The sequence below is a fragment of the Meriones unguiculatus genome, chromosome 19 (assembly GCF_030254825.1).
Source record: "Meriones unguiculatus strain TT.TT164.6M chromosome 19, Bangor_MerUng_6.1, whole genome shotgun sequence".
NCBI lineage: Eukaryota > Metazoa > Chordata > Mammalia > Rodentia > Muridae > Meriones > Meriones unguiculatus.
The window spans coordinates 23208894-23234280 of NC_083366.1; the positions used below are offsets into that span (position 1 = coordinate 23208894).

Below are 25387 nucleotides of genomic sequence, written 5' to 3' on the forward strand. Positions count from 1 at the left end.
TTCTTTTTCCCATTCATCTAAATGGCTATTATTGCCCCCACTTTTTCCCACTGACTTCTAGGCAAATCAGTCAAAAGAAACACAGACAAGTAACAGAGATGGCAACAGAAAAAAATCTTTAGGGAAAAGAACATTGTATTTATTTCAACAAGTGATTAAAATCTAGCTCCTTTTTTTTCAGGTTGGTGATTGTGGTTTCAATTGCCTGTGAGTTCTAAATGTGTGAATAATCCAGAAGTGGTATGACTCATTAGCATCATGTCAGTCATCATGGTCAGGTTCATTAGCCACATTTAGGATCTTCAGATAGATACCATGATAAAAGTGCTCATGTTAATATTCATCAGAAAATGGAAAATTGGGGTGTTCAGCAGCACTAAAATAGAAAAGAAAAATATGTGTACCATGTGGAAGTATTAGCTGTCAATAAAAAAGCTGATGGTCTGTTTGCTGAGGCAGGAAATAAGTGGTGGGAGTTCCAGCAGAGAGAGATGAACTCTGGGATAGAGTCAGAGAGGGAGATTCACCCTAGACTCTGAGAAAGAGGAATGCATGTAACTGAGGAGAAGTAACCAGACATGTGGCACATACCGAATAGAAAAACTGGTAAAATAAGTTATGAGTTAGTCAGGGAATGAGCCAAAGCTTATGGCCTAGGCTTTTATTCATAAACATTAAAGTCATGGAATCATTATTTTGGGAACTGGGCTGTAGGTGCAAAGGCATGAGGATAAAAGTATACCCAATGTGGGCTCAATGAAATTGGTTCATCAAACACATAAAATATGTAATTATTGTTATTATAATTTATTATTATTTCTTACTGGATATGGCACTAGAATAAATTTGAATTTCTTTATTTTCTGGTTACAGAATCTGCCTTTCTTACTTTCATGAACGTATTCATAAAAACATTTTAAAATACCATAACTAAGTTATTTAAATTATATTCCCTGGCCTAGAAGAGAAAATGAAGAAACAAGTTTTCACAAATATATATCTTACTTAACTACATCATACCAACCAAACAAAGCAAAGAAAATTCCATAATCTTCTCTAATTTCAATCAACTAAGGAAAATAGGTACTGACTATGCATGTTTAGTACAAAGACATGTCTAGATAGTTGCCAAAACAAATGAATTAAGAGTGTCTGACTTGTTAAGTCAAATAAATTAAGAGTGTCTGGCTTCTATTTCCCTTCTCTTTAATACACACTAATTATTTTATCATTCTGAATCTCACACAATATCTTGTTTAAATAATCAGACATAAAATGCCTTTTAAAAGTCTTCAATGTCCATAGAATTTCAGATATATGGATAGATCTGTTTATATTAACAACGATATAATATATAAATAATATTGATGCTTTCTCTATCTTTGTATTATTTCTATACTTTATTTATCATTTTCTCTGTACTAATAAAACTTAGCAACAAATCTAACATTTTTTAGCATAGACAATTGTGGTTTGTTGAATGCCCTTTCAAGCATTATCACATTTATTTCTTCTATACATAATATTTCCCACAAACAAAAGAATAGCAGAGTTTCTTCTTCCATACAAGCAATACCTTTGGACAAAGAACTACAGGCAGTTATTGAGTAAAAAAATAGGGAGAGTTATTATCTTCCAGGGATGAATGCCTTGACTGGTTGTCCAACACAAGGGAGTGGGCCCTGGAATCATACACATAAGCAACACTACACAGATTTATCAGATTATATTTATAAATGTATGCACACACATGTGTAACAGTAATAAAGAAAAAAGAGGACATCAAATTGAGAGGAAGTAAGAGGGGCCATGGCAGTGGTTGGAGAAAGGAGACATGAGAAGGCCTGAAAGGAGGAAAGGAGAGGGCAGGAACAATGTAATTATATATTAACTAAAGAAAATTTAAAACAATGCTTGTGAATGCCTTGCTTACTCTCATTTGTAACATAAAGTCAGGATCATATTCTGAAGTAGAAAACTAAAGAAGAAGAAAAAATTTTGATAATTATAAACTCTCTTCAATGACTGAACTTCTGCCTAAATTCTCTTTCCTTCTGAATCGCTCAGCAAAATTTCCGTTAGTCTTTCCATGGAAACTCCTGTATCTCCAAAACTCAAAGCCAAAATATTAAACTGTGGACTTCTGAACAAACTTTGCACCAAAAGAAGGGAAAGTCTTAACACATTAGGCAAATTGATGCAACATGTTTGTCAACCTTCTAGCATTTATTGAAGTTACTTACATGTTCGCGGGAAAATATCTGAAATTTCTGTTCAGGCCATTTAGGACTTCCATATCCTCTGAAGGCAACTGGAATTCAAGTGCCTGCCACACAAGAAGAAAAACGTTTTCACAAATTTATCCTGAGAACTTGTGAATCTTAAAACCCAAGTTAATCTGATTGGTTCAGATGCAATATTTAAAATATATGATAAATTTGTAAAATTAATAAAAGGCATCTGACAAAATATACAGGTTATCAGGTAGAATAAAAAACATTTTTCTTTTGGTTACTATTTTGATTAATACTTTCAGAATTTCACACAATGTGTTTTGAGTGTATTCATTCCCCAGCTCCTGTCCTTATCATTTTGTTCACTTTCTCATTCCTCCTCATCCAACTGTGAGATTACTTTTTCTTTTTCATCTTTCCTCATTGAGTCTATTTTGTACTTTCCACTCGCTTTTGTTATTGGGACAGCCCCAGTATGTGGTCAGCTATCAATGGTTACATTAGTAAAGGGAAATGACCTTCCTCTTAGTAACTACCACATATACCCATCACTCCTCAGCTACTGGTATTACTGCGTGTACACCTTACTCTTTCTTGCTACACTTTCGTCCAGCTGGAACTTATAAATGTCACCTGTGTGCTGTTATAATCACTATGGGTTTAAATGCACATTTACCTTGTTGTGTCTGGAAAACACTCTTTCCTTCATGTTATCAACCACCTTTTACATTCTTTCTGCCTCCACTTCTGGAAAGATCCCTGATCCTTGGGGTGAGATACATTGAAAATGCATTTATCTGACATGAACTCAGTGGCTGGCTCTTTGATCACTTCCCCTTGGTGGGGGTGCAGCCTTGTCAGGCCACAGAGGAAGATGATGCAGCCAGTCTTAATAGGACCTGATAGGTTAGGGTCAGATAGAAGCGGAGGAGAACCACTCCTATCAGTGGACTAGGGGAGGTGCATAAGGTGAAAAGTGGGAGGGAGGGTGGAACTGGGAGGAGATAAGGGATGGGGCTCCAGTCAGAATACAAATTGAATATAAATTATAATAAATAATAAAAAATAAAAATTTAAAAAAGAAAGTGTACTAAATAAGGAGAGCCAAATGTGGGTGCAGAACAAATAAAGATGTTGTCACACCATGACTACAATGACACAAACTTAAAAGTTCTGAAGAATTAAGAATAGTTTCTTTTAATTTAAACTTATTTTATTTACTTTATAGTTCTTTATTTTTTAAATTTAAAAATTTTAATATAATATTTTATGTATTACAACTTATATTCACTTTGTATCCCAGCTATAGCCCCACCTTCATTCCCTCCCAATCATGCCCTCCCTCTGTCCTTCATCTCTTCCCATGCCACTTCACCAATCCACTGATATTGGAGGACCTCCTCCCTTCCATCTTACCCTAGCCCATCAGTTTTCATCAGGACTGGTTGCATTGTCTTCCTATGTGGCCTGGTAAGGCTGTTCTTCTCCCCTCCTTGCCCCCGCTGGGGGAGGTGATCAAAGGGCCAGCCACAGAATCTTTTCAGAGACAGCACCTGTTCACCTTACTAAGGAGCCCATTTGGAGACTGAGCTGCCATGGGCTACTTTTTTTTTTTTTTTTTTGCAAGTGAATTGTTGAGCAAATTTTTATTGACTGATGTAGATTTTACTTTAAGGAAGTTGCTTGTGGCTTTTTGCTTTACAAAAGCTGAGTGTTGAATAAACAAGTCTTGATCAGAATCTTGTCTTGACTCCATTCCTTGCATCTCTGTCCCTATCATTCCCACTTTCTCCTTCAGGTAACCCTGCCCAACTTGCCCCGTGGGACGCATAGCCAAACTTTGGGCAGAGTGCAGGGAAACTTATGAAAGAAGAGGGAGATGGAAAAACCTGGAGGGGAGAGAAGTTTCACAAGGAGAGCAACAGTACCAAAAAATCTGGGCCTAAGGATCTTTTCTGAGACTAATGCTCCAACCAAGGACCATTCATGGAGGTAACCTAGACACCCTGCACAGAGGTAGCCTCCAAGTGGTTTCCCTAGTAATGGGAACAGGGACTCTCTCTGACATGAACTCAGTGACTGGTTCTTTGACTACCTCCTCCTTCCAGGGAAGCAGCCCTACCAGGCCACACAGGAAGACAATGCAGCCTGACCTGTTGAGACCTGATAGGCTAGGACCAGATGGAAGAAGAAGAGGACCTTCCCATCAGTAGACTTGGGGAGGGACATGGGAGGCGATGAGGGAAGAAGGGTAGGATTGGGAGGGAATGAAGGAAGGAGGTACAGCTGGGATACAAAGTGAATAAACTCCTAATATTATGAAAATTATAAAAAGAAAACCAACCAAACAATCAAAAAAAAACCAGAAAGGTCACATGTAGAAAATGCAAAGATCACAAATCAACTAAACTGAGAAAGCATTAATTGACATTCCTTCAAAACAAATAAACACATGAGCACTATGTATGTGAAAATTTAGAGGAATGCAAAGGATAACCATAATAATTTATAGAGTAACATTATCCAATAGAGATCTCATTTCTTAATATAAAGATGTCACTTATGCAAGTATGACTTTGTGATGAAATGTAAATCTCTATGTTTTCTTTCAGTTGATGTTTTCTCTGTTATCTGAGAGAAGTTGGGGTATGGAAAAGAATAACAAAATATACTGTACATAAAGTTCAAATGAGAGTAATTAATATTTTAAAATAAGAAGGAATATGTTATTAAATAAGCAGATGAGATTGGGTGCATTCAGGTTAGTTTGGCCATATACATGGAGGGGGATGAGGATCTCGCCTATCAGACTGGGACAGGGGAATAGGAGAAGAAGAGAGAGGGAGGGTGGGGTTGGGTGGGAACAAGGGATGGGGCTACAGCTGGGATATAAAGTGAGTAAATAATAATAACTGTAATTAATAAAAAAATAAATAAATTTTAAAAATTAAAAAGTTCTGAGAAGCCTTAAAATTAAAACAAAACTGTAAAAAATAAAATGAATAAACATTAAAATAAATAAATAAAACTGTAAAAATATTAAAAAAGAAGTCATAGGAAAGCCTTTGCTTTGTGTTTGGCTTTGAGTGAAACATTTCAGCAAAGCCTTTGCTGTTTGTGTGGTGTGCCAATCTTTTTTATTCTAAGCCTTTACTTTCCAAAGGAGCAGAAGGGATGCTTCATATTTTGACTGATATTAGCTGGAGGTGCCACAGTAGAGAGAGAAGCTCACCAAGATTCTAAGCCTTCATTTTCCAAAGGGCTTCAGCTTTCTTGGGAAAGTCTGGCATCCAGCTATCTAACTCCAATTACTTCATTCAAATATCAAAGTTAATTGGGGCAGGGAAATGCCTTTTCTGCCCAAGAGAGCAGACAACTGACACAAATTTCAGTTCCTTTTGTAAGAACTCCAGGTTTGGGAGGAGTGTGTTAGGACCAACGTTTGTGCAGCTGCAAGCTTCCACATTGCAGCAAGTGCAGATTATCCGGAGAGACAATATTTCTTCAAGGCTCAAACAGTCTCAAAGCAATTTCTCAGCATCTACTGATTGACCCAAAAATAGCAAAGGCTTTGCTGAATCATTTTACACAAAGCCAGACATAAAGGACTTAATGTACATTTCATTACAGAATGCCTTGAACCTATATTCAATATAAATATTTTAATATTTATTGACAGTTCCGGGAACCACCACAAATGTAAGCTTTCAGTTTTACAATATGTTAATAATTTTTGTAAATCACAACACTTGAAACCTCACACACACAGGAAATGGTAGAGACAATGATTTGGCGGGGGGGATGAAGTAAAGAAAAGTACTTTAAGGTTTTCAAAGAAATTCATGGGTGAGGAAGAATACCCAGAGTCCCAGATACCCATAGCTCTCCACATCACCTGAATGTTCTCTTTCATCTCATTCTCCTCATAACTTTGAGCCAGAGCGACGACCCCACGCTGCACCTGGTAGCGAAGGGCAATCTGAGCTGGACTTCGATTGTGCTTTTTGGCCATGGCACAAAGAACTGGATCCTTCAAAAGAAATGGGGCTTTCTGATCCACCCTGAAAAGAAAAGCAGAAATACTGAACTCCAGAATCCGAGTGTTTGCTTTCTTAGGGGACTTACAAATGCAGCAAGATATTGCTCTAGACAAGAGATGATCACAAATTTTCCTTGGACCGGAAGAATCAGTACTCTGAGGAGACTTTCTAAGATGCAAATCCTCTCATTTTCCTGAATCAATTCAGAGTTAAGTCCTTTAAATGGAGGATTACAAAAATAAAAATCGTTGTGCTTATATGACAGCTATGAACCACATCAATGACCAGCATGGCACAATAACCCTAAAGGTGCAGTTGTGGCACACATACCCTGGCTGTAGTCAATAACTCTCTAATTAGATTTACCACCTTTCAACAAGAAGGAGACCTTGCCTGGTGTTTGAAACTGAGCCAGTTACTCATTGATAGTAAAGTCATGAATATTGGAGGAGAACTTAAATCACTACTTTACTAAAACAGCATAATTTCTAACAACAATTTAAACATTTGTACTTATACCCACAGATAAGTGTAGTCTTCCCCCCTCATTAAGGACAGTTCTCTTTGTAATAAGTGGAGACCACTACAGAACACCAAAGTCAAGTCCCTACGTATATATCTGCCAAACACCCCTGAGCCTAAAGCAAATGGAACATGTCAGAAGAGGTGGGCAGAAGACTTAAGAGCCAGAGGATCTTGTTATGAAATTTTGTCACCTAGCAATATCAGAAGCTAAAGTCTCATCAATGTGACTGCCCTAACATGAGCTAAACAAGGATAACACCACTATACAAAGAGCTATAGATAACTGAGGAAACTGGAACAGAAGAGGTGGCCTTTCCCGGGGAAGAGCGTACCAGTCAGTGTCAAACAGTCAGCTCTGAAAACATATAGGTAGCACTATATAGACTAAACAGGTTGTATTTGTATATACATATATTTATGCATGAAATAACAATTAGGGAAAAAAGAGGCCAAAAATTTGAAGTAAGGTAGGAAGGGGCATATGTGAGGGTTTGGAGGAAGGAAAGGGAAAATTGTACTTAAATTATAATTTCAAATAAAAAGTTATGATTATTACCAGGCCTTAGGACGCTGAGAACCCAGGGCCCCATAGGCAACCAGAACAATGTCTCTTGACTTGCAGAAATCCAACAGCTTTTTCTGGTTCAGATAAGGATGACATTCGACCTAAAGATGGACAGTTTAGGAATATATTGTACTATAAAAATTCTATTTAACAAAATTGTTTTTAATGTGTGTGTGTGTGTGTGTACATGTGTGTATTGGTGTCCTTTAAGGGTTAAATAAGGTTTTAGATCCATTAAAGCTTTAGAAGAGCAGCAAGCACTACTGATTTGCCACATCTCTAGCCCCAGCCCCAGAATGTCAATATCAATATGAAAATAAATATGAAAAATAAATAAAACTGAAAAAGAAAAATAGGTAGATTATATTTGAATAAAAGTAAGTAGCATGATTAATGTCTTCTAGAAAGTGATTTATCAGTGATCCTTCTTTCATGATTAAAAGTTATTGAGAAGTAAATTAGAACAAAAGACAAATGTGCTTCAATGGATTTGATTAAGACACAAAAGAGATGATGATTATGATATGGTTAAGAACAAGATCAGCTATTGTTCTGTAAATAAACTTCATCTACCATTAAAACTACTATAAATAGGTAACTTGTTTGTCTAATCTGCACACTTTTTATAGCCTCCAGTTAGGAACAATGCTTTTGACTCTGGGGTCACATTCATATCCACAGATTCATTGGGTTACTTCCATTCATTGGGTACTAATATCGCCCTGTCATCTTTACTAAGTTACCATCAAGAAGACATACATTTGAGAATCTGCGATATTCTCCAAAACAAAGACAATTGCTATGAGAATCTTGAACTCTACAAATCTAAGATGAATGAATGGGAAGTGGAAAGAAAAGGTTTGCCTGCTACATGATAGAAAGAAGAACACGTAGAACAGAAAAGGGGAAAGTTTTCACCTGGTTGCAAACAGGCTTATACTTGAGTCCAGGCTTTTTCAGGATCATCTCCAGCTGCCTGCGGTTAAAGTTGGACACCCCGATTGACTTGGTCAGTCCTGCATCCTTACACTTCTCCATGGCCTAGGGAAGGATGAACTTTAATAAACGTATAGGGTCATGAATACATTTATTAAACTATGTGGCACTGAAACAAACTGGAGTCATTTGAAAAGAAGATCTCCCAATTGAGGATAGGTGAGCATGTAGGACATTCACTTAATTATTCATTGATGTGGGAGGACTCAGGCCACTGTGAGTGGTGCTACACCTTGATAGATTTTCCTGGGCGGTATAAGAAAGCAAGCCTGCCAGTGAGCAGCATTCTCACATGGTTTCTTCTTCAGTCCTTGCCACTATTTCTGCCCTGATTTAGTTCTCCTGGCTTCACTCAGTGATTGACTGTGATGTGGAATTGTAAGATGAAATAAACCTTTCTTTTTCAAGTTGCTTTTGGCCATTGTGTTTTATCACAGCAATAGAAACCCTAACAAAAGCATTCAGCTAATATGAATGAAAAAATGGAACTGTTAAAAGAACTGTCTACAGATGACAATGGATTTTTTTAAAAAAGCTAAACACAAAGTACTACAAAGTATTTAAAAGACTAAACTCAAAGAAAAAACATCAATTTAAAAGTGTGTTATAGAACTGAAAAATGTAGTTAACAGAAAAAGAAATAGAATTGGTTAAGAAATACTTTTTTAGAATGTTCAATATCCACAGCTAACAACAAAATGCAAATTAAAGCAAATTTGAAATTTAATCTTAATTCAGTCAAGGAAAAAATACTGGTATAGATTTTATGGAGAAAATACAACACTTATTCACTATCGGTACAAGTGAAAATTGGGACAGATAGAAATGAACTTGTTTTGGAGGCTCCTCATGAAGCAAGCAATATGTCTACTATATGATGCAGCTATATACTAGGAGTATACCTTCCTATCGAGATTCTTTCTCATCCATTTACATTACCGCTCTACTCACAATTTCAAGAAAGTGGAAGCACCTAGACTCCACCAAAGAATGAAAGGATAAGGTAAATTTGGTCCATATACACAATACAATTTTATTCAGATGTAACACAATTAAAATTCTGAAATTAGCAATTCATAGTAAAATTCTATTGCTATTAGTAAATAGATAGAGCTGGAAATAGTTATTCTGAATAAGGCAGGTCAAAACAAGAAAGATATTCATCATATCACATGTTTTCTTTTATAAGTGGATCCTAGCTTTGAATCTTTAGATATGCATTTAAATTAGAGCATGTGTGGAGGTCAGAAAATGGCCCCGGAGGGATAGATTTTAAGGGAGAGTGATAGAGCACAGGTTGGGTAAAAGCAGAATGGGAATAATGAAGGAAGAAGGGTTAAGTAATGTGGGGATGGGAGAGCAGAGTAGAGGAGACAGTGATGGGAGTAATAACAATCACTGCAGTCTTATGAAAAAGTCAAGTGGAAACCTACTACTGTACAAGCTTCCATATACATATATCTGAAGATAAGGGAAGCTTAAATGGTGTTACCCCCAAAGTGTGGAGAGTGCCCTTCCTAGATACCATAGAATAAAGATGATATATTCCTAGACTATCATACAAAAAGTCAGGTGTTGTGTTGGTTAGTCCCTTCAAATCAAAATTTTGATCTTTGGAGTATCACACCTCCCCCCAAAGTACAAGTTATTGTCTTTCTCTTGGGTACCCTCCCTAACTTGATGGGAAGATATTATTGCTGCAGATAGCATGGAGTTGACTCACAGGACATGAAGAAATAAATCTGGTAGTGACCTGTAAGCTTCATCACTGCTAGTTATTACCTATAGTGCTGGAAAGTGCTGTGCACACTAATGAGGAATAGAAATAATCAGAAGTCTCATTTAGTGGTAAACTCTGTGAGCTACAATAGTGACCAGCCTGGTAAGATATGTTTATTGTTATAATACAGCCACAACTGCGCTTGGAGTTACAACCACTTTCAGATAGTATTTAAGGATGATCCACAAGATGCAATTTATACCTGGTACTTTTACTGGTGCCACAATCTGCAGCGGGCTAGGTCATAAGTCCTCAAGAAGAGCCTACCTCTATTCTGCTAAATGGATACACTCCTAAACTACCCCCTAAATGTTTAGATTTATTTCTATGGCCTAGTGGAGCTCTCAAACCTTATCAGAAAGCTTCATTGTGAAGTAGATGGCAATTCGTACAAGCTCACAATTGGTCAAAGTGCAAGCATAACAGAATGGATTGTTCAGGTCTAAATCAGAAGTCTATATCAAATGTTTTACCCTAAGGCTCAGGGATCATCATGGAAAGAGGTAGGGAGTAGAAAGATTAAAAGACTCACAGGTAGGAGAGGACTGCTGTGAAAGTTTGTTGTTGGTTTTTTGTTTGTTTGTTTGTTTGTTTGTTTGTTTTTAAATTTCAGGAAAACACCTGTGAACCCAGAATGCTTTCGAGACTCAAGGGTGCATACTCCATTCTCGAAAGTGAAAGCATGGCCTGGTACTCTCTTTTGGGTTCCTCTGGGGTCTCACCTTTATGTACTCACCTCCCATGTAGCACAGAGATCTACTGTCTCAAATAATATTTTTCCATTTCCATCTTTCGTAAGCATTGCCTCTGATGGCTGTAATAAAAGCAGTTGTTATAGAAATCTCAGCCAATACATGCATCTCACCCATTGTAATGGCCTTAGAAATCTATTGGATATGGGAAAGTAAACAACCACAAAATAAGTGAAGCACAACATCATTTATCATTTGTATAGACAAAGTTAATTAGGTTACATGATGCAAATGGCATACCTTAATTGACATTGGGTAATGAATAAGAAAGAGGTCAACATAATCTAGTTGAAGGTTTTTCAGTGATCTCTCTAAGCCAATGTCAACCAATTCTGGTCGGTGGAATGTACACCAAAGCTGTAGGGGTAAAGAATGAAAATTATCTTAATGATAATCAGAGCTGAGAAGTTTTGTAATGCGTACAAGATAGTAACTAGAGGGCATACTGTGTATTTCAATTGGGATATTTGATTTGATCTATATATGTGAACCAGAATATTACTGGTTACTAATAGTCAATCTAATTAATATGGAAAAGACACCACTGAAGGGGCAAAATTCATGGTCATAATGTTTAAATCATATTTTACAAAGATATATTTCTATAAATACCCCATCCCTCAATTTTGTGGAAATGTTAGCATTTGTTTATTATTATAAATTATATTAAATGTGCTATGGATACTTAATAATCATTGGACACAAATTTTCACTAATTGGAAGAATATTATTTAACATTTCCTGTACTCTGATACTCTGTTATTTTCAGTAGAAAATAAAAATGTCAATATTTTAAATGTTCTAAGCTACCCAATATATAAGGAAAACTCAAAACTGATCAAGGTCATTCCTGAGTTTACAAATTAAACTGAATTATCCTTCATTGTCCTGAGATAATAAGAGAAAAGGATTTGAAAGCCATACATTTGTGGAGAGTAAGGAGCCTATATTTTTCTGTGATTTTAAATTAAGCCTTATATGTGAAATATATGTGGATAAATGTTATGCCAATAATCACATTTCACTAGGTACTAAGCCAATAATATAATTTAAATGTTTACATCATATTTTATTAATCCATACATTAGCTTGTTATACACACAATACCTTTGTAGTAAGAAATATGTCTTCTCTCCTCACAACACCATCTGCAATCTTGCTTCGAATAGCCTGTCCTATCTCTTTTTCATTTGGGTACACATAAGCAGAATCAATATGGCGGAACCCAGTATCTATTGCTATTTTAGTAGACTCCAAAGTCTTACTCAGAGGAACCTAGAGGAGGAAACAAGAGGATGATTTGGAGATAGATGTCCCAAAAGGTGTAAATTTGAAAACCATCTTCAAGCCTTTTAGTTAATTGATGAGGGATTGGTTCCTAGAATGGGATTTTGCACTTACCTTTTCCATAGGCTTTGCAGAACTTCCGGTGAGCAACAGTGAAATACATAGGCAGAAGCAATTACTTTCATAATACCTGTTGTGGGGTAGTCATCAGAGAATACTGCTCAGACACAGGCTTAAGTCAAGGGAAAGTATTAGCCAGCCAATGACTACAGTGGATGTTCAGGATCCCAGTGTAGCACTGAACCTTCTTTAGGGTGAGCTTTTAAGCAAAAAACCCATATCCTTAGTTGACACCCTTCAGTTAACAAGAACAGTTAGCCAGAAGCAGAACTATAGAAGTACAGAAGCCAAAAAGCAAGGTTAGTTCACTTAGAGTCTTTTCAATAACAATGGACTTTGAAGGATTAGACCTTTGTTTTAGTTTTGACAGGTAGTGCTGTGTTCAGTTTTACAACCTAAATAGCACTTGCATCAAGGAATCAGTTGAGGCCCTGTGATATTCCCCACTGGTCTTAGTGAGACAGTCAAGTCATGGACTCATCCTGTTCTGGTTAAAGATGCAGGGCTCCACTGTTCATACAGTCAGCCCAGCCAGTGCTGATAATAAAGTGGTTATCAAGGGGAACCAAGAGAACAGAGACTGGTACCAATTATTTGCCAACCAAGGCAAGATTTTTTTTTCAACGCAGTTTATTCAGGAACCTTGAACAATCATCTGACCCCGGGGAAAGCCAGCCCACAGCTTAAATAGCCTCTGGGTAGCCAACCCCAGCGTGCCATGTGGGCAATGCAGATAGATCCACATACATGGAAGCAAGCCAGATCCTCAGCCTTAGCCAAATATGGAGTTGTTTGTGACAGAGAGCACTCACCATCGGGAAGGTGGAAGGCAGAAACCAGCTCCAACTTTAAGGCGCAGCATTACACAGCTCTCTACAGTTCCCCCTTTTTGTTTTAGACACATCAGGCAAGAGTAGATGTCTGAACTCTGATATTAGAAATAAATTGGGACTTTGTACTGATGTTCATTTAGATGTCATCCACTCAAAGAGCATCAGACCTGTCCTATACCTTTTTCTCAGAGGCGGGACCTGGGGCATCAACCCGCATGCAAAAAATCACTTTTGACCAATTAGCTAGGAAATACTAGCTTGTTTTCCAAGCTAGACATAGTGCACTTTATCTCATGAGAAGTAAACCTAAGTGTCTGGATTTGTAGGGTCATTTCTGTAAAGGAAGCTAATTGTTGTTTCAATACCTGTAGGTCCTGATCAACTTGTCTGCTTAGTTTTCAAGCATCAGAAGAGGCATATTTAATCAAACCCTTAGTACAGGCCCACTAAGTACTTTTCGAGGCATAGTGAAGAATTAACCCCTAAGGCAGAAGACTGGGCATCAGAAAAAGGGGAAGTGCCTAGGTTGAAGGCTTCAGATAGTAGACAAATTTTAGCCCTTTATATGTCTTCTGATATTAATTTGGGCTGCCTCTGGTCACAGTGAGTCTTATTAGTCAGTGGGTTGACAGTCTGGTTAGTTTCTGCCCCTGTGTAGTACATGGGGAGAGTGTCTAAACATAACCAGGAATCCTGGTTGGTTTTTGGCTGGAAATGATTAAGTCTTCCTCCAGGGTCCCATCCTGTGGCATAGAGTCTGACTCTCCAGGTTTTATCTGTTTAAGACCAGAATCGTTTTAAAGGAAATTATGAGGAAGCCTCAGTTCTACAATCCAAGTTTATGCAAATGGAAACCCCTTGTTTCCTGGCTACTGAGGGTCACAGCTGCAGAGTCTGTATAGAATTGTAAACTCTATTTTTAGGCCAGAAGATAAATTTAATATCATAAAACCATATATATGATTTTATATATATACACACATATATAGATATACAGATACACACACATACACATGTACTTTATATATACAACTGTAGCGTAATATATATGTCCAGATATTTAAAGCAGGCATCAGCAAATAAAGATCAAGATGGAATATGGGTTGCTGGTCTGCAGTCAGACTAGCTCATGTCATCTCTGAATCTGTCTTCTTCAGTTTCCAGTCCAGGCCTGAGGATGGTTGGGTCATGACCCTGGGTTCATATCCGTAGTATAAAATGTAAGACTCAGGAGGAGGTAGAGGGGCAAGGAGTGGAAGGGCCTGGGGACTCAATAAAACACTTCTACCCATGCTGAAATGGTGTCTTTAAATACTAGCAAAAATTTTTATTCTCCCTGGATAATTGGCTGGATCTTGGTAAAGTCAGTTTTTCAGTTTGCTGGAGTGTTAGTCTCTCATTTGAACACATTCTGGGGTAATAGCTCTCTGTTTTAGACTCATCTGAGGACAAACTTGCCATTTGGATGAGATATCCTATGTGAGGCTGTCTAGTCTAGGTTAATATACCTTAGACTGAGCAGCTCAGAAAGGATTGTGGACCCCAGAGGAGTAGCCTGATGAAAGTTAGTTACTGAACAGTCCTGCCAGTTGAATGATGTTTCCCTTTGGTGTTCTCCATTAACCTTGGGTTTGAGCTGTCTTTTTTTTTTTAAACCACAGCTCTCAGGTAGTACAAGGTCATGGTATATCATCAGAGTATCAACAGCCCCCATTGGTCTTAGGGCAATTTTTTTTTTTTGGCAGCCAGGTCAGAAGTCCAGCAGTGGAGAACAGAAATTTTTAGGGGAAGCCAAAAGGCCTCTAGGAGTTTCAAGATTTTTCAATATCATTTTTCTCAGCTATGAGAAGCCCTCTTTCTCTATAGATCATACTATGGACATAGCTGGTAGTAAAGGTATACTGACTGATGCTCTCTGTACATATGTAGTAGACTTTTTTTTTTCTCCACCTGAGAGTCTGGGTCAAATCAATCAGTTCTGTTCTCTGAGATGCCTGGATTGTTTAAAGTAACTACTGTAGCACTCATGGACCTGGTTTCATCTTTCATCTCCTGACAGTCATGGATAAGCACCTGCGTCATCAAGCAAGAATGTAAATGAATTGACTGTAGTGAGTTTCTTAAACCAGACTCTAGGGTGGGCCAGGAGCAAGACTTGGTACTGGGTTATACAGTCATTAAATGGCCAGTGTTCTGGTGCTCCTCAGAAGAGGGTCTCAAATGTGTCATGGATGCTGTGAGTATAAGATCTTGATCCAGAGCTAACTTGTTTGATTTATTATTGCTGTTGTTGATGTTGTAATATTATTATTGTTATTATTATTATTATTATTATTATTATTATTATTATTATATTAGCAGTAGGCACACAGCTCTTAGACAAGTGGGCTATCTTATGGCTGTAAGGTCCAGTCATTTGGACAGGTATGTCATAGGGCATTTCTATAGCCCCAAAGTTTGGGTTAAAACCCTTTTGTCTTTTGATTATTCTCAGTCCAGATTAGTGCCCCCCACCTTGTGCTAGTGTATGAAGGCCTTGCTATTCCCACAAACTCTGGTGTCTAGAGGCAGCTATATTGAGCTGTACCGAGGAACTCTTGAATCTATCTTTCAGTCTTTGGAGTTGGGATCTAAAGAATGGCAGCAATCTTATTCTAAGGCATGCTTCTTTTGTCTCCCTTTAGCTAGTAGCCAATATAGGTATCATTCTACAAACTTGGGCTTTGTTATCCAACAGTTTGTAGTCAACAGTATGTAACTCTTGCAGTAGTCCCTCAGTGGCTTTTATGATCTATTTTCCCAGGAGACCACTGATGGAAGGGCAGGAAGTCTATGTTGAGTGTCTTTAAATCCTGGGGCAACCTGGTCCAGGTATGTTACCTGCTATAATCTTCTGTTGAACCTTTTTATTTAAAAGCAAAGATGTGTGACTCACCTCTGACAAGGGGAGACTGAAGAATTCATCATTCAAGTCCAATACAGTGCACACCTACTTTTCTGGAGGAATCAGATTCAGAGGAATCAGAGGTTCCAGGTCTCTGCATAGGCATGAGGTATATTCCAGGCAGGCAAGAAAGGCACTAAGATGCCTGTCTCTTTAAGTCAGGAAATAATAGATTGTAAATTTTCCCTTCTGCTTCTAGGGTCATTAGGCCCTAGAATCTGGATGGAGGTAGCTGAAATGGTTAGCTCAACAATTACAGAAGCATACTTGGGCCAGCCCTTGGGGGTGATTCCTTCTGACAGAGGGTGAGACACTAAAATTTTCCTTGGCATCTTTAAGTCTAATTGCATCTCATTATCAAAAACACATAAAACAACAACAAAAAAAACTAGACAACATCTTTCATTTTATGCAAATGGTCTTGTCCTAATCAGTTCTCTGTTGTTAAACATTCTTTGGGCTACCTCCAACAACTGGAAGCTAATTGTACTTTTAATTTTTAAAATAACTTTTGTTAAATTTGTTTTTAATATTAGGGGTAACTGGGTGACAAAAAAAAATCTTTTTAGTAGCTCCCTTTAGTCTTTATAAAGGATCTAGAAAAAGTTGTTTAAAATCTCCTTGGTCAGTGTTGGACAGAAGGGAAAATATGATCTGTCCAGGCTGGGTTGTCCTTTAATAACCCTCCTGCCCGGCCAGAGTGGCATTTTGTTGCTGTTGTTGTTTGGTTGTTTGTTTGCTTGGTTGGTTTTGTTTCATAACTTTTTTCAGAGAATGGTGGTTTGTATGGATTATTGGTTAAAAAGGAGACATAAATCATGAAAGAGAAACAGTGGAACTTACTCTTCTCCTTCAGGCTCAGCCCAGCAAACCTTTTCACCTTTCCTGGAGCTGCTTATAGCAGACATGGGGCAGAATAAGAGAATGCTCACCTGGGGGAAACATTTCCCCCTCCCAGTGAGCATTCCTCTTAGATGTCACGGGACCTGGATGAGAGGCCTAGCCTCTTCTCCCTTCTACACAGGGACCAGCCTTGACTGTCAACACAAGTCAAGCCACAAATCAAGCAAGCACTCCTGGACACTGAACCTGTAGCCATGTCCTACGTCTCTTATGTGTCCAAACAGAGGGCACCTTAACGAAATTCAGCTCTGGAGGTTACAGACAGGGTAACTTTCAAACTTCTTTGGGGGTGTGTTAGTATTTTGGAACACAACCTGCTCCTGGGTTACCCAGCAACTTATGATGTCATCATGTGTTGCCAGCCAGGTGGCCACACCTGGAAGGCGTGGTTATCTTGCCCCTTAAAGGGCCAAACCCGACACTTGGTCTCTCTCTCTCTCTCTCAGGGCACCCCTCCTTTCTATTTCTTTCTCTCTCCCATCATGTCCTGTTCTCCTACTCCCTCCATACCCACTTAATAAACCTCTGGCATAGAAGATCAGTTGACCCCTGCCTCATGTTTCTTTAATTAATAACTAACATTGGTGCCATGACTAAGGAAGGGCTCCCCTAGCTTAGCTAGGGCCCCTTTCAGACTTCGGATAGGACTGTTACAACAGATTTTCTCCTAAAAATTTCCACTTTTCTCTCAACTGCCCTCATGCCAGCACACAGCCATTTCCTCAGGCTGCTTCTGCTCTCCCCAGGCGTGGGTCCCTCCCCTGCAGCGGGTACCCATGCTCTAATTTGGCACCATGGCTGGGGCTCTCTGAGAGGTGCGGCAATACAGGTGCAGTTTTGGTAGGGGACTGGAGACGCCCAGTGCAGCCCCAAAGGGACAAGGCAAGGCTGTAGGGGCATGTGGTGCCGAGGCGTGTGGTACTGGGCACCCAGTGGCTGTCTTTTCTTGCCGTGGCTGCTCTCCCCTGCCAGCATGGTGACCAACAGAGAGGCCCTACCACGGACATTGCTCTCGATTCGAGGAGATTCACGGAGACTCACAAAACACAAAAATCAACTTTGGAAAACTTGGTAAGGAATTTCTAAAAAACCCAGCACAGCTGCAAAACTTTTAAATCTCCAGCGGGATTTTAAAATCTCATGAGATTTCCAGTACCATCTTGGTTTTGGGAGGAAGTGGGTGAAACTATACCTTAACCATTCACTTAACGTGGCGCAGCGCCATCCTGCACACCCTGCAGGCAGCCATCTCTCCATGTGCTTTCCCCTCCCCCACCAAGCTGAGTTTCACTCCTGCTACTCTGGTGCCTGCCACTGCCTTCTCTATCTTGCCATGTGCTTCTCCCCACCACCAGCAAGCTGCTTTCGTTTTGCTTCTAGCTCCATTTTGCTTCTAGCCATGTGCTTTCTTCTAGGAAGCTGTTTCCAAGCTTAAAAAAAAAAAAAAAAAAACCCTTTTCTCCCTGATTTATGTACACTTTACTCTTTACTCTTATATTTTAAATTCCTTATCTAATGCTTTACATAATTTTCTCATTGAGTTTGCATTTATAAATCTTAATCATATTAACTGTTTATCTTATCTTTTAGACTAGGCCACAACAACGAGCCTCATTGCAAGTAGGTATGGATTTTTATAAAAATTCAAAGTTACATTTTTACTATCTTATGATTCAACCCTGCTTCAAATAAATTTTATATAATAATAAAATTTTAAAGTTATAAATATCTATTCAAATTAAGTTGGTTTTTGTGTTGTTTAAATATAATTTTAAAATCGCTTTATACTGTTCTGCTCAGGGGTTCATTATTATGTACAAGTTGTTTACCAATATTCTAAATTAATTTCTATTAATTTTAGAGGTATTTATTTATGTTAAAACTGGGTCTATTTGCTGTATCCCTACTATCAAAGGGTTAGAATATACTTGGTTAATTTTAAAATTGGTTTATACTGTTCTGCTAAATTGTTGGTTTTAAACTTATAGCTCAAGAGTTCATTATCATGTACAAATTGTTTACCAATATTCTAAATTAAGATCTATTAATATTTAAAAATATACATTTATAATAAAACTGGGTCAATTTACTGTATCTCTGCTATTAAAAGGTTAATATAAGTTTGTTCTTGTTCTCTTAAAATTGTTGTTATTAATCTGTAGTATAGCCTTACACTATTATAAGCTATAAACTTTTATATACTAAATCATACAAAAACTCTTGTGCTCTCAATTTAATAGATTATATTCATGACTTTTAAGATTCTAACTTAGCAAGGACAAAACCTGAAGTCCTAATATTTAATGGTTAACAAATGCAAGTTAATAGTCATCTTACAGATACACATTTATATTTCTACAGATGCAAACATGGTCTCACTGCAATTTTTAATAAACACCTGAGGATGGTCCTTGAGTCACCATATAGGAGTTGGTAAAAAATAGTAAGAGCCATCCCACCTGACTCTAGACCTTAGCTGCTGCACTCTGAGACTTCTGGTATTCCCACAAAAAAGGGAAGAGGTTTGCATAGCCAAAAGGCCATTGCGCCAGGTGACATTTTCAAATGCAGCCAAGTGGATGCTGGTCCTGCTTCTAATGCAACATTCCAAAGCTGGCTGCTGGCAAACTGGCCTCTTCAAGTCAAAATGCCCCAAGCAGGCTTGTCCTCTGTGCCCAGCCATGGAGGTTCAACCAGCGCAAGAGCCACAGATACTTCCAGCCTTCTAGCTCATTGGCCTGGCAGAGGACGAATGGCTCCTTTACTTAGCAACCTCCACAGCTCTTGCACAGGTCTGTTTTTGACCTCAGAATGAGGTCACACGGACATATTGCCAACTTCTATGTTGGGAGACTTCAGGTGCATTCCCAGTTCTCTTTATATGCAGGAGACACCAGGCCTTAAGCCTAAGCACTAGAGCTGCTATTTTCAGGCCTAACACAGTCCAGACTCAAGGAACAGGCCTAAAGGTTTATAAATACAAGTTATTCGTGTTTAAGAGTCTAAAAATGGGTCTTAAGGGAGGTAACACAACTTAAAAATGTTTGAGGATCTAAAAAAATATTTTAAAGTTGGTAAATGCAAGTTATAAAGGTTACAAGGTCTAAGGTGATTTAAGGTATTAAGATACCTTAAATAGGTATCTTAAGGTAAAGGTAAAAAGGTTTAATGTTTCCTCCTGTTGTTATGCTACTGTTGTATTGACTGTCCAGAGTTTTAACCTTTATCAATAGAGCTCTAATTTATTTCTCTGACTGTGTTACAAAAACATCCCACTATACCATGTACTATTATGGTTCTAAACTCAAGATTGTAAGCCTCCATAATATGCATACTTATACTAAAAGTTAAGATCAAGTGAGTTTACCTTTTACTTGATAAAAGGCTATTGCATTTTCAGAGCTCACCTTAAAAAACACTCACGCTATTAACACAAATATGTATGTCTACTGCCTTTTTCTACAATGCAGAGTACAATTGTGATATTAACATGTCTAAAGTTTTATCTCCGTCTTAAAACTTAAAAGTAATTCTTGTAAGCTGCAGAAAGTCCACCTAAATCCACCTCTCAGGTCAATTGGACTCCAGCTAAGTACAGCATTTATTGCCTATCTCAAAAGGTGGGACTCCTCCCCTTTCCCTGGTTTTGGGACTTCCTTTCCTGGCTACCAGACTGCTATTTACTGCATGCAACACTGGCTGGATTGGTGAGTCCTCCTTATTGACCAACCACTAGATTGGTGAGTTCACTCCATTTTTCTCAGCATAAACGCCTCTCTTGGTAGGGGAAGCTTGACCTCAGAGCTCTGGCAACTTTGTACTATCTTTAAGACAGAGGGACCCTCCCAGCTGTAGCCTTAACTGTCTAGGTTTGAACCTCTATCCTGACCTCCATTTTAGGGTCTCACTCTCCCTTGGGCGGTACATCCCCCCTCACACATGATTCCTTTCTCTCTTTCTCTCTCTCTCTCTCTCTCTCTCTCTCTCTCTCTTGCTTGCTCATGGGAAGACCTAGCGCTAGGTGAACCATTGTGCCCCAGCCATTGCCCAGTGGGCATCTGCACCCCGGTCCCTGGCCAAAAGCTGATGAACTATTGGACCAGGTAGCGCCCCTCTTGCTTGGAGTCACACCTTGCCATTGGGACGCCTCTAGAAGGTCGCTGACTTCTGCCCCCAATGGGAGATGCCCAGAGGCCTGTCCCTCCAGATAGGATGTCCTCCTGAGAATTTTAAGTTTCTACACCTAGTGCCAGTTGGCACCAGGGCCTCTAAGATGACACGCTTCTATAACCAAACCTCACCTCAATGACAGATTGAAAACAAAGCCTTCTTTAAATATTGCCAGTGATTGGGTAAATAAAGTCCCCCCCAGGTACACAGAGGTTCCCATGTTCAAGTCTCATTGATCTAAACCTTCTATTCCTGTTTGCTCTCCCAGAAGTTTTCAATGTATACCTACAGGATTTTCTCTATAACCTACTCAAATTTATTTTTGCCTATATAGGTCTTTCAGTGTCCTGCCAGACACAGATGTTTCCTATAGCCACAACAGTGCCAAAGCAGCTACAGGTATTCAACTCTGATCTCATGGACTTCCAACAAGCTGCAGGTTTTCAACTCTGACCTCACACACAGACTTCCAACAAGCTGGACCTGCACCTTCTTTCCCAGCCTTGGATGTTCTTGCAGACCCTGGAAAGCATCAAAACAGCCTATTCTTCCTGGATTTGGCCAACGTTTCAGCCTTTTGACCTCCCTACAGCATCCCCAGTGTCAAGAGGAAATAGCCAAAAGAGAATCTGTGCCCATTATTGACTTGTTAACAAAAGGCTGAAATGGTGTGCTTCAGGACCGGGACAGGTGGCTCCAGGTTCTCCCAGCATTCCCCAATACCTACCTGTTGCCTTGCATGGCTGACAACTCTTTATTGACAACCCTCTACCCTAAATTTTCCAGGGCAGAGGCTTCCCTTACTCTTGACCTTGCAATATGACCATTTTGTTGCTATAATTTTCTCTCTCTCAACCCCTTACATGACAACCAAGAGCTGCTTCCAATGAGCCTAAATTTATATACTTTAACTTACCTTATAAAAAGCAGCCCGAGCTCCCCATTTTTTAATTATAGAAAAAGGGATGAATGTTAGTATTTTGGAACACAACCTGCTCCTGGGTTACCCAGCAACTTATGTTGTTATCATGTGTCGCTGGCCAGGTGGCCACACCTGGAAGGCATGGTTACCTTGCCCCTTAAAGGGCCAACCCCAACACGTGGTCTCTCTCTCTCTCTCTCTCTCTCTCTCTCTCTCTCTCTCTCTCTCTCTTCTTTCGGTGCCCCCCTTTCTTTTTTTCTCTCCCCACCATGTCCTGTTCTCCCACTCCCTCCATACCCACTTAATAAACCTCTGGCATAGAAGCTCAGTTGACCCCAGCCTCATATTGCTTTAATAACAGGGTGGAGGTGTCAGCCTTCATGAAAGTTTAGGCAGCAATTAAACAAAGCCCTGGGTACTTGGACTATCTCAGGTTCTGCACCCCTGAGGAGCCCACTGACTACCACACTTTTTCTCTCTCCTAGGCCTTTGAGATACTCAGTCTGGTCTAGCAGAATCTCCAGAAATGTTGCAGGGTATTCACCAGAGAAGACTGCTTGGACATAGGCTTAAGCCCATAGAAAGCCTTTATTAGCTGGTGGGTAACTACACTGCATGCTCAGGATCCCAGCATAGTGCTGAGTCTTCTTCAGGGTGATCTTTTAAGCACAAAAAACATATCTTGGGCTAACATGTTTCAGTTAACATGAATGGTTAGTTATCCAGAAGCAGAAGTACAGAAGCTAAAAAGCAAAGTTAGGATATTTAGAGATTAACTATCAACTTTGATAGATTAGGCTTTTTTTCTTTTAGCGTTGGCATGTGGTGCTGTCTACATGTTGAGTTACAGCCTGAATGGCACTTCCATCATGAAGTCAGCTGTGCTAAAGACTGGTGCCCTGTTACATTCAATCATTCCTACTGCATGTGGAACAATAAACACATGCCAATATTTGTCTTGGTCTCCTTTTGTTAATAAAAGTATTTGGTAATCAAGAATTTCTTCACACATGAGCAATGTTGGTTAATAATTGGCTAAGAAGAAGAACAGTGAGTTAAATAATTTTTCGGAAGAATTTCGAGGAATCTGCATGTGCTTACAAATATACCTTAAGTAACTCGTTCACCCCACCCCTGGTGGTCTCTGTTCTTTTCTCTTTCCCTATCTTTCTGTCTCTCTCCCTCCCTCATTTCTTTCCTTCTCTTCTCTCTCCCTCCCTCTATCTCTCATCTCTCCCTCCCTCTCTCCTCTTTCTCTCTCCCTTTCTCCCCTTCTCTCTCTCTCTCTTCTTCTCTCCTCCTCTCTCAGCCTCCCCTCCTCCTCTTTCTCTCCCTCCCTTTTCTTTCTTCATCCCTCCTCCCCTCTCTCTTCTCTTTCTCTTTGTGCTCAATGCTTGTGCATATGTATGCGAATGTGGCTATAAGCGTTTATGCACGGAGAGTGAACTAAGAACACTTGTGGGAATAAGAGGACAATTTGCAGGTGTTACTTGTTCTTTTTTTTACCATGTTGGTCCTTGGTCCTGGGTATAGAACTCCAGGCAACAGGCTTGACTTTTATCCACTATGCCATCTTGCCCACTTGTACATAATTGACATAGTGATATTAGAAAATAAAAGGAGCAGAGTGGAAATATTTCTGGAACAAAATATGGGAGTAATGTAGTACAGGTTCTTATGAGAATTCTACCAAGGAGTTTTTATGAGAACGTTTCCAAAGAAGACACAAAGCTTTCATTCCACCAGCCTTGAAATATAAATTTATGTGAGGAATGCATTAACAAGAAAATCTCTTAAATCAGGTCCTAAAATTTCTCCAAGCACTGATTACCTTCACTTCGTTGCTAGCTCACAAAATATTCTGCTTGTTCGAAGGAAATCAGATACACATATCCACTGCCAGCAGAGACAGTCAAGATACAGTTAATATTCCCAGTAGTTATGAACTAGAAATCAAAACACTAGATGTGAGATTGGTGAGAGGAAGTGAAAGCTGCTGTGATACTTTAAATCTTTGAAACATAGACCTTTAGTCCATGTCACAAAACAAATTACTGGTGGGGAATTTTATATTCTACAAGTTAGCATTTAGAAATGTAAAATTAATATCATCACGTAAAGCACATGTTTATTCTTTGCAGAGATGTGTCTGAGGTAGAGTTTTAAATTATTGCCTTTTTTTTACATTTCTGTAATGGCTTGAAAGTTTATGTCTTATGGGTAAAAGAGAACATCAAATACATTCAGGCCCATACAGTTTAGAAAGTGTTGTTTCCTAACAAAATTACAATGAAAAAATAATGATTTCATGTTCCTCTTTCAACACCATCCCTTTCTTAGCTGTGAAGAATTTATCAAAGTGAAACTTTAGTAGGACTCTGTGTTCTGCCTTGCCATTCACACTGCTTTGGTTGCTTCCGAACAGTTAGGTGTTGCCATCATTTTACAGTTATGAAAGAGGTCTGAGTATGAACACAAAATTCAGTTAATTTGTCTAATGTTGCACAGCTGAGTAGTATAAGAAGGTTTTAGACTATCAATTTGCTTCTAGGCTACTAAGTTCTCCATTTCCTGTCATAGTATCATCTGTATCAGCACAAATGTTCATAAAAGCTTCCATAGGTTTTATATTTTACATTCATGTAAATTTCCCACAGTTGTATCACTTGAGAAATTCTACGTATCCCAATTAGAACATTTACTAGGAATTTCTGGAGGCTTCCCTGCAGAACAGAAGAACCAGTTATTCTATGCTTCTCATTTCTAGTAACTTTCAACACACCTATTTTGTAGTGTTTTTTTTTCTGATTGCAAGCAAAGAAGAAAGATGTCCTGAATTGTAGAAATAAGCAGATAAACAATGTACCAGTTTTATTAACATTGTTAAGTCAAGGAGGCTATGAGGCAGTTCTGTGCAGTAATGACTTTCATCTTTAGAACGAAGCTGGGAAATGAACTAAGACATGAAAAACACAGTGTCCAGAACAATCAATCAAAAGCATAACCAGAACCTGTTGGGATAAGCTCTAGCTATTTCTATTCTTAACATGGAATAGTCTAGCTAGCAGAATCTGAGAACCAGAGATAAAAAGGTAAGTTCAACTCCCACATATAGTTTGTTTTCTATGAGACCCTCCACCCTAACCCTATATGCTTTGTTACCTCCCGATTTTGAGAAGTGCCATAGCCCAGAATAGGCATGATGTAACCATCATTGAGTCTCACACAGTGCTGTTTAGAACTCATGGCTCCCTCTTCACTCCTCTGATTGTGCAGATGCCATAATATTTTTCTTTCAGTTATAGCTGGTTCTAAA

The 25387-nt window shown here is 38.8% G+C and overlaps 1 protein-coding gene across 3 annotated transcripts; it reads right to left on the reverse strand.

Annotated features, from left to right (window-relative positions):
* Positions 1–117: 117 nt before the first annotated feature.
* Positions 118–25387, reverse strand: LOC132649306 (aldo-keto reductase family 1 member C1-like). Of its 3 annotated transcripts, XM_060372951.1 has the most exons (10): positions 25234–25387; positions 12294–12369; positions 12000–12167; positions 11133–11249; positions 10877–10954; positions 8283–8405; positions 7356–7465; positions 6130–6295; positions 2244–2326; positions 118–376 (listed from the first exon to the last, which is right to left on the reverse strand). In XM_060372951.1, exons 1-10 carry the CDS (start codon positions 25284–25286, stop codon positions 334–336), a joined length of 1017 nt encoding a protein of 338 aa, XP_060228934.1. In that variant the 5' UTR covers positions 25287–25387; the 3' UTR covers positions 118–333. The 3 variants fall into 3 exon arrangements, with proteins under 3 accessions (XP_060228934.1, XP_060228935.1, XP_060228936.1); XM_060372952.1 differs by lacking the exon at positions 12294–12369 and having other exon boundaries at positions 25234–25370; XM_060372953.1 differs by lacking the exon at positions 8283–8405 and having other exon boundaries at positions 25234–25362.

Excerpts from the sequence above, each read along its gene's own strand:
- LOC132649306 (XM_060372951.1), bottom strand. The coding sequence starts at position 25,286 with ATGATGGTTACATCATGCCTATTCTGGGCTATGGCACTTCTCAAAATC. Across the intron at positions 12,168-12,293 it reads CTGCAAAGCCTATGGAAAAG|GTTCCTCTGAGTAAGACTTT; the intron begins GTAAGTGCAAAA and ends TTCCTCCTCTAG. Across the intron at positions 8,406-10,876 it reads ATCTCTGTGCTACATGGGAG|GCCATGGAGAAGTGTAAGGA; the intron begins GTGAGTACATAA and ends ATCCTTCCCTAG.